Source organism: Amblyomma americanum, chromosome 11 (assembly GCF_052857255.1).
Source record: "Amblyomma americanum isolate KBUSLIRL-KWMA chromosome 11, ASM5285725v1, whole genome shotgun sequence".
NCBI classification, from domain to species: Eukaryota; Metazoa; Arthropoda; class Arachnida; order Ixodida; family Ixodidae; genus Amblyomma; species Amblyomma americanum.
In genome coordinates, this window is record NC_135507.1 from 91,171,099 (window position 1) to 91,180,266 (window position 9,168).

Below are 9,168 nucleotides of genomic sequence, written 5' to 3' on the forward strand. Positions count from 1 at the left end.
CTAGCGGAGCGTTCTGCTGCCCCATCTAGTGGTCAAAAGTGGAGTAAGCGTGATAGCGGAGCGCTCCGTTGCCCCGTCTAGTGGGCAAAATTGGAGTTAGCGTGATAAGAATATGAATCACACTTGCAACATTGCTTTATAATAGTGTTGATGTTAGAAAAAGTGTTGAGCACTGAAACAGTGCAGTCAAGCCGCAGCCACCAAAGAAGCTGCTTTTTTTGTTTCTCCGGGTTGTTGCTGCTTACAGCTACAGCTGCTTGCACGATGCTGAAGAGCATACTGCAGGACCCGCTGCTTCTTTCTCGACTAAAATGGTCCGAGATTGAAGATCTGCTGTGCCTAGAGGTGTTTGGTGAAACACGGCGTGACCCGCTGTCAGTTCGTGGACTTATCAACATTGATGCTATGGACAGTGGCGTCTTCAGGATGTATTTTAGTTTCGAAAAGGACGATTTACGCAAACTGCAGTCAGCTTTGCGCATTCCCGAAATGGTGGTAACTCTGCAGAAAGTGTCAGTTCCTGGGGACGAGGCTCTGTGTATAACCCTTCGACGGCTGGCTTATCCGAACCGCCTGTGCGACCTCGAGGACCTTTTCGGGCGGCACAGCTCAGCGCTATCGTCCCTGACAAACGAAGTTCTCCGGCACGTCGACGAGTGCTTCTTCCACTTGCTGGACGACTTCAATAATCACAAGTGGCTGAACCTGAACACGCTTGAGAAATTCTCGCAGGTAAGTCGCAAATACAAAATATTTCGTGTGTCGACATTTCTAACACATTTGCTCATTCTTCAGGCCATTCATGCTAAACGTGCCCCTCTGACTAATTGCTGGGCGTTCATCGACGGCACCGCACGGGCGATATGCCGGCCATCAAGAGATCAAAAACTTTATTTTAGTGGCCACAAGCGCTTCCATGCTTTGAAGTACCAATCGATAATGTGCCCTAACGGGATCATTTGCCAGTTGGATGGGTCCTATCCCGGCAGCAAACACGATGCTGGTGAGTAAATAACGAGCAGCCCCGTTACATCTTAATGTACATTTTTACTCTTTCAGGTAACTTCGGGATCAGCAAGGTCTACTCAAAGCTAGAAAAGCTTGTTCAGCCAGAGTTATTGCATTTATGGAGACCCTGCTTATCCACTGCGACCACTTCTGCTGAAGAAGCCCTATGGCGGTGTGTCCCTGACTCCGGAGCAATGCGAATTCAACAAGGCAATGAGTGGTGTGAGGCAGGCTGTGGTGTGGGGGTTTGGCAAAATTGTGGGACTGTTCGCCTTTTTCGACTTTAAAAAAACCAAAAGCTGCGCCTCCAGAACTTGCCACGCATATTTAAAGCGAGTGCACTTTTCGCGAACTGTCATACCTGCTTGTATGGTGCCCAGGTATCGCACTACTTTGGCGTTGATCCACCAGAACTTGAGACTTACCTCACCTCTCTGTAGTAACACACAGTTGCAGAAATGGTGGCTTTATTCATGACATTCATTTTAAGTATGATTTCCATTCAAAAATTCAAGCATTTCATTGCGTTGTGCATTGAACATTTTCTGTATGCTGTCAAGCAGTTTCTCATTGTCTCTTTCATGCCGGGAAACTTCCAACTGGTGCTTGCGCTCTTCGAGCTCCAATTTCCGCTCCTCTAGAGCGATGCGCCGTGTTTCATTGTCCGCTTTTTGTTTTTCAATAGCAATCTTTTCTTTTTTATTTTGAATCTCCCTCTGGCGTAGTTCGTACTCATTAGCCTCGCGCATTGTGAGCAGCTGAAGTCCTAAGTTCTGTAGTCCTCGGATTCCTGCAAAGACAGGCAGACAGGGTTAGTTCGATCTTTATTTCAAGGAAGTGCATCCACTGGAGCAAAACAGCTGCCATAGTGTTTTTCGACCAGCCATAATGAGTTGGCATGCTACAAGTGCAGCTGAGCTCAGCTTGTTTGTATGCAATGTGTATTACAATATGAACATGCATAAAATGGAAAAAAATTGTGTAGCAAGAACAGTAAAAATATTACAATTCCTGTGTTTCTGCTTGTGTGACATTTTCATTATGATTTCAGTCAACAGAGTTTCACTTCTAGTGTATCCTGTGTGCTAACTGCAGAAACCGTAATAACGACGTCATTTCTATATACGTCATTCTGCCATGCACAGTCGGGAACGAAAGTCGCCAGAATGTGTGAACGACAAACGCCAATTTCTCCCTTACTAGCCGCTACATCAAGACCACACTTGTGCAAGGCAAAGACAAACTCGCATTTTGTACTCTGGTAGCGGAATGATACGATTGCTAACATAGACGGCAGCTATGTTCATAAATTTCTATCCGAGCCGTCCAGAGATTTTTGTCACCGACTGTACACGCAGTGGAAAAATATTCCTTCATGTCTTGCCTGTAGTGACAGGCAGAAGCTGTCGCCCAGCTGAAGACTGGTGCGGCCCTCTGGCTGATCCACTTGTCTGCTGGTGGGATTGCCCTGCGGGGTCATGGTGCTGCTGCTGAAGGCCACCTGTTCAGGGCGAACCTTCTCGTCCATCTGCCTCTGGCTGCTCGGCCTCTCCATAAGCAGCAGTATCAGCAGGAGGTGGCGTATCCGGAGGATTTTGCCCAATCGTGCTTAAAAGGAGCGGAGCAGCAGGAGATTCTGGCTCTAATGTGCAAGAAAAAGGAGAGGCAAAATGATAGCAGTCATCCTGACAGCATTTTTTCCTGCGACTCGATCCCATTAAAATAAGCACACTCGTACACTCTAGCTCGCCTATTAATTCTTCCAAGCCTCAGCAGCCGAGTAATAAGTGAGCCCACTTAATAATTACAGAACCATAATTACAATTTCTTAACCCCACATGAATACAAGTTAAACACTGAGGCTAGCCGTCTTGGAAGTAGGGCTTACAAAGACTGCCCACACACCTCAATGCGTTTTTTCGGCTGTATGAACATGCATGCGACACAGACGAAGCCCTTGAAGTCCAGTGTTTCATTTGTACAAAGACATATTCCTGATTAAGACCCACAACTTTCGCGTTTTCCATGCGCTTTTAAATTTCAGCCGGCGAAAATCATAAGCCGAAACGTGCGAAACTGGACGTGCGCGTGACAAGACTTACCAGCTATCTCTCCAAGCATGCAACACTGAGAAGGCGGCGCGACAGAAGCGCTGCAGTCACCTTCCGCTGCCTGCACCAGGGTTGTGCTACCTGCCCGTGTGTCCATTACGGACCTCTTCACGGAGGTAGTGCGGTCAGTAGTTGCTTGTCGCTTCCTGCTAAGTACGCTGCCGCCACTTCGGGGAATTATCCGGGGCTCATAGTTTATAGCCCGGGCGTAATCCGACAGGTCCTGCAGAATCTGTTCCTTCTCGGAGTACTGCTCCTCAGTCCCCGACCTGAATGCACAACATGCACGTCACAAAAACAAGTGCACCAGAGCGCATGACCGTTTTTCCTGTAAAAAACAACAAAACTCACTTCTTCAGGTTTCTTGCGTCTTGTTGCCTCCAATATCCTATGAGGAGATCGATCCGGTCTTTCACACCGCGTAGTGTAAGCTCGCGGCTTATCGCTTGCTTTACATTTGCGATTACAGTCATCCACTTGATGTCATCACCAAATGGCCTCGTCGCTGCAACTTCGCGTAGCAGACAGAGGTCTTCCTGCGCGGTGTAGCACTTACGCGACTTCTTCGCTTGCATACGGGCCTGCGCCGCGGTCGGCGCAGTCGGCGATGCGTCTGTGTAGCAGGCTGCCATGTTGAATTACCCATACACGCCCGCGCGCGCTGGGAGACGCTCACGCGACGCGTACGCTCCGCTGGGAAAGGCCGCCCAGCGGACGTAAGCGCCGCTGCGTAAACCCGCTCGCTTCCTCAGCGTTGTGCGCATGCGCAGTGGCGTCCCCGCTGGCCCGCTCCGCTCCGCTGGCCGTAAACCCGCCCAACTAAAGCTCTTTCTTAGAGGTCTTCCTGCGCGGTGTAGCACTTACGTGACTTCTTCGCTTGAAAACGGGCCTGCGCCGCGGTCGGCGCAGTCGGCGATGCGTCTGTATAGCAGGCCGCCATGTTGAATTACCCATACACGCCCGCGCGCGCTGGGAGACGCTCACGCGACGCGTACGCTCCGCTGGGAAAGGCCACCCAGCGGACGTAAGCGCCGCTGAGTAAACCCGCTCGCTTCCTCAGCGTTGTGCGCATGCGCGTGGCGTCCCCGCTGGCCCGCTCCGCTCCGCTGGCCGTAAACCCGCCCAACTAAAACTCTCTGAGAGAAATGCGCATAACTGGCTCCCTGGGGCAGTGGACGCCTCAATCGCGCTTTGAAGTGGCGATGGGTAGAGAGATGTGGGCTGCATGCATCAGCGCTCACAACGTTGTGGCAGACACGCGCCACTGGAGCAATAGTACGCAGCGTTCATTCGGCGACGAACCTCCCGGTTTCCCGGGTTCGAACCCGACCGTGGTGGCTGCGTTTTTATGGAGGCAAGACGCTCAGACGCCCGTGTGCTGTGCGATGTCAGAGCACTCTAAAGATACTCAGGTGGCCGAAATTATTCCGGAGCCCTCCACTACAGCACCTCTTTCTTCTTTCACTCCCTCCTTTATGCCTTCCCTTACGGCACGGTTCAGGTGTCCGCTGATATATGAGACAGATGCTGCACCATTTCCTTTCCCCAAAAACCAACGATTAATATGGCCAATCTCTCGCGATCAACCATTAATTTAACCAAGACCTGGCAGGGTGGGCGTGTTGCCTATCCAGTGTGCGGAACTCACTAAACCTTAGAGGGCAAGCCGCGTCTACTTACCTGATACACCCCAGCTTTCGCTCTCTAACTATGCTCAACCACAACTAATTTTTTTTCTCTGTGATTTTACGTGCTCAAAACCACTTTTCCCCTTATCGTTACGTGTTCAACGATATATGAGACAGATACTGCGCCATTTCCTTCCCCCTAATACTAATTATATTATTACTCACGCCCGGGTTCGCGGGTTCGAACCGGACCTCGGTGGCTGCGTTTTTATAGAGGACAAACGCTCAGGCGCCCGTGTGCTGTGCGATGTCAGTGCACGTTAAAGATCACCAGGTGGTCGAAATTATTCCGGAGACCTCCACTACGGCACCTTTCTTCCTTTCTTCTTTCACTACCCTCTATCCGTTCCTTAACAGCGCGGTTCAGGCGTCCAACGACGATTCTTCGGCGGGCGCTCGAAGCGGGCGGACGTGTTTTTTAGCTCTCCGCTCCTTCGGACGCTGGGACCAAGGCTTCGCGGCGCTGCGGGGTCTCCCCATCGAGGCAACAGACACCGTGCACGAGCGACGGCCTGCGTTTGGCGGTGACAATGAGCAACCCAAGGCAGGCCGCTCGCGCTCACGATCACGGAGAAGAACGCCATCCATAGCAAGGTCGTCCAGCACCATTCGCCGAATGCAGGTCGAGATCGCTGATCTGCGGGACACGGTGAGGTGCCTGACGGCGGCGCTCATCACCACCTCGGAGAACCTCGGAGTCCGTCATCGGGACATTGGGCGTGTCGCCGGCGGACCCATGCGTTCGAGCCTTGAGGGACGCCATGGCGCTTGCTCACCAGACGCAGGACTCCATGGCGACTCCCTCTCCGCCATTTCTGGCCACCCCTGCGCTTTCTGCCGCCATTGCTACTCCTGGGGAACCGGCTGTGACGCCCTCTCCCCCTGATGCTGCTGCTGCGGGCTCATCGCAGACACCTGTAGCCGAGGAGAACATGTGTACACCGATGGAAAAGTCTGCGACGACCAACGGGGTCCGCGGAGGAGAGGGACACGGAAACCATCTGGGACATTGCGGTGGCCAAGTGGGAAGCTCAATGCCTCCCCCCCCCCATCGTCACTGTTCCCTCTCTCTTCACACACGAAGGAGCAGGGCCTGCCCAGCACGAACTCCATGGAGCCTACCTCCAGCCTGCTGCTGACGCTGCTGTTGTTGCTCCTGGGGCGACGGCGTCCAGAAAAAACCGGGTGCGACCTCGCCAAATCCCGCCGCACGAGGCCAGGCTGCGGCTGGGGCCTCGTCTGCTGGCAGCGAGCGTGCCCAACTCCACGGCGCGTTGCAACACTACGCCACAGGCAGCGGGAACGCTGATGATGCTGGGGCCAGCCTGGTTTCATTGGGCACCATCACTACCAAGGCGCACCGGCGTCGGAGAGATGCCCTGGAGCGAGTCGCGGCTGCCGTGGCGGTCCCGTCCAGCCTGGTGGGGACGGTGCTGTTTCGGCCGGCAAACCGGGGCACCGCCTTCACCAGAGAACAGGGCTGGGAGTTGGCCGAGGAGATCGGATCCCGTCCGGGCGGCCTCGCCGTCCGGGTAAACATGCGGCGGAATGTGGTGGCTGTGGACGCGGGGAGCAGCGATGCTCTCCTGCTAGCCACAGCCGTCATCCGCGGCGTGCCGGTCTGCGCGAAGCAGCTTCCTCCTCGGAACCAAAGCTCCGGCTTGGTCTTCAGTGTGGACGGGCGCAGGACGCCGGAGGAGCTGCTATTGGAGGCGGAGTCAACGGTGCCGATGGTATCGGCGTCTCTGTCGGGCTGCACACTCGCTCTCCGTTTTGCAGCGCCGACACCACCGGCGTTCATCACCATATTCAAGCGCAGGCTCGCGGTCCGCCCTGCCGTCGCCGGCCGCTCCAGTGTGCCAAGTGCGCCAGCCTGGGGCACGCCACTGAGGTGTGTCGTGCTCCTGCCCGATGCACGCGCTGCGGCGGGCCGCACGAGCCTGGTACCTGCGCGAGCAAGCCCCGCTGCAATAACTGCGGGGGGCGGCACGTAGCCATTGACCCAGCGTGCCCGCACTGGCAGCGAGAGCGTCACGCGGCCACTTTAATGGCCACATCCATGGCACAGATGTCCAGGCGGGTAGTCCGAGCCGTCGTCCAGGCTGAAACAGCGGCCCCAGCCCAACAACATCAGAAGGCGTCGCGTGCGTTTTCTTATATGCAGGCCGTCAGGGGAGCACCCCCAGCATCATCAACCGAAGCAACAGCCGCTCCGGCAGCGGCAGCAGTGATCCGGTTGCCCGGCGTCCCGTGCAGAGCGGCCCGAGCCTGCGGCCGCTTCTCATGGCCAGCCCCCTGACGAACGGGACGCGGAGATCGCGCGCCTAAAGCTGTCGTTCGGCGACTTAGCGCATTTTTCCCGGAGGGCAGCGATGGACATCGGGCATGCTTAGAAGCAGGGGGTACTCCCGCACAGATAAGCCAGCATGATGGCTAGCCGCCGGACTCCCTCCCGCATACCATCCATCCTGCAGTGGAACGTGCGCTCACTTGCGGCGTGGCACGCCGAAATGCGAGTTCGCCTCGCACAGGATTCGCCGGAAGTTATCGCGCTGCAGGAGACGTACGTACGTTCGCATGACGGGGAGCCACAGATGCCGCTACCTGGCTACATTGGCTACCACTCAGCCACCACGTGCGAGGAATCCACCCGTGCCGCAGTGCCTTGTTGTGACACATCTCATCGCCCCGGGAAATCAAGATGCGCGATATACGTGCGGCAGGACGTCTAGCACACATCTGGCGACGTCTGACGCCCAAGAGTACGTGGTGGTGACAGTGCGCGTCGGTGGTGTTGACAAGTCGGTGGCCAGTGTTTATGTGCGTCCAGCTGTCGCGTGGAACGCACTGTGTTTTCGTGCTGCGTCTTCGTGCTGTGCCCCGCGCCAAATCATCTGCGGTTATTTTAACGCCGACCATAGTGCGTGGAGCAGTGCGCGCCACTCCGCGCGTGGAGACGACCTGCACGACGCAGCAACGGAGCTGGGACTCACCCCCTTGAACACCGCCGAGCCCACCTTTCGGCGACGCGGAACAACCGGCTCCTGCATCGACGTTGCCTTCGCATCCAGAGGCATCGAGGCGACATGGCGCCGGTCACCATGTGTCTGGGGCTCGGTTCTTTCCTCCATCCTAATCGAACCGACTGCGTTGGAGGCTCGCCCCAAACGTGCCCACACCATTAAAAACTGGAGTGCGTTTAGGCGGGCGGTCGACGAGGCGGCGGCCACTGGAGCAGATTTCTTTTCATGTACCTACATATGCTTAGCAAGATGTATCCTACACAGTATAGGAACATGCCCGTGGTGCGGGGCAATCCGCACGCTTTACGATATAACCTGGGAGTGTAAGCGAAACTACACGTTCCACGAACACAAAGCCCCGAGTGCGGAGCAGTGGGAGAGCCTGCTCACGAGCTGCTATCTCGCCGCCCTAAGGGCAATGGGCAGCACGAAAGCGAAGCAGCGCGACTCAGTGGAGCCCTAGACTAGGGGCCCAACCCTGCTTTGAAAGACCGAACGCTAAACCCTTAATGGACCAAATAAAGTTTTTCTTTCTCTCTTTTCAAGTCTATTCCGAAGCGCTCTCGCAGCCACCCAACGAGCACAGGTAAGGGCAGGGCAGGCCACACCTGATATGAAGCTGCTAAATCTGCGCGAGAAGAGAGATCGCGCAGAGCGACGGACGCGAGGGACTGAGAGAGCCGCCGACTGGACTGTTGACAACCGCTTGAACGCGGCAGCACGCCGCCACGCCAAGCTGTACCGCCGGCAGTGGGCTTCACTATGCCAAAGGATGGAGGAAGATGTCAGCTCGCGGAGGCTGTTTGACACCCTGCGGCGTATCACCGAACAACAGGCAAACCGTCAACCGCTGGTCGCCCTCGCAATCTCCAGCGGGTTCAGCTTTGAAGAGTTAGCAGAGCGGTTCGCCGATCGGTTCGCGCCGCCCAGCCCCGAAAACGCAGCTAACATAGCTGCTCCTGGGAGCCCCAGAAGCGACGCCAGTCCCTCGCCCGTCGCCTCGGAAGGTCCATGTGATGCGCCGTTCACCGCCACGGAACTGAACAATGCGCTGCAGCGCTGCCGTCGCCGTTCGGCGCCCGGATCGGACGGGGTGACATACCAGATGCTGCGAAACCTCAATGCGCAGCAATGACAGATCCTCCTGCAGCAGATCAACCTGGTGTGGGTACGCGGGGACCTACCGGAAGATTTGTGAACCGCGGTCGTTTGTCGCATCTGAAAGGCAGGGCGCCCACCTACTTATAGCTGAGCGGATACCGGCCAGTGGCATTAACATCGGCGGCAGGTAAGCTCATGGAGCATATGGCGTTGCAGGGTCTGAACGAGCGGGCTGCG

At 55.8% G+C, this 9,168-nt stretch overlaps 2 protein-coding genes across 2 annotated transcripts; one reads left to right on the top strand and one right to left on the bottom strand.

Annotated features, from left to right (window-relative positions):
- Positions 1 to 264: 264 nt before the first annotated feature.
- Positions 265 to 1,011, top strand: LOC144109801 (uncharacterized). Its single transcript, XM_077642591.1, has 2 exons — positions 265 to 732; positions 796 to 1,011. The coding sequence occupies exons 1-2, from the start codon at positions 265 to 267 to the stop codon at positions 1,009 to 1,011; spliced, it is 684 nt and encodes a 227-aa protein (XP_077498717.1).
- Positions 1,012 to 1,378: 367 nt separating this feature from the next.
- LOC144109802 (uncharacterized) lies at positions 1,379 to 3,751 on the bottom strand. The gene is made up of 3 exons (XM_077642592.1): positions 3,471 to 3,751; positions 3,171 to 3,388; positions 1,379 to 1,798 (listed from the first exon to the last, which is right to left on the bottom strand). The coding sequence occupies exons 1-3, from the start codon at positions 3,749 to 3,751 to the stop codon at positions 1,494 to 1,496; spliced, it is 804 nt and encodes a 267-aa protein (XP_077498718.1). The 3' UTR covers positions 1,379 to 1,493.
- Between the last annotated feature and the right edge of the window lie 5,417 nt (positions 3,752 to 9,168).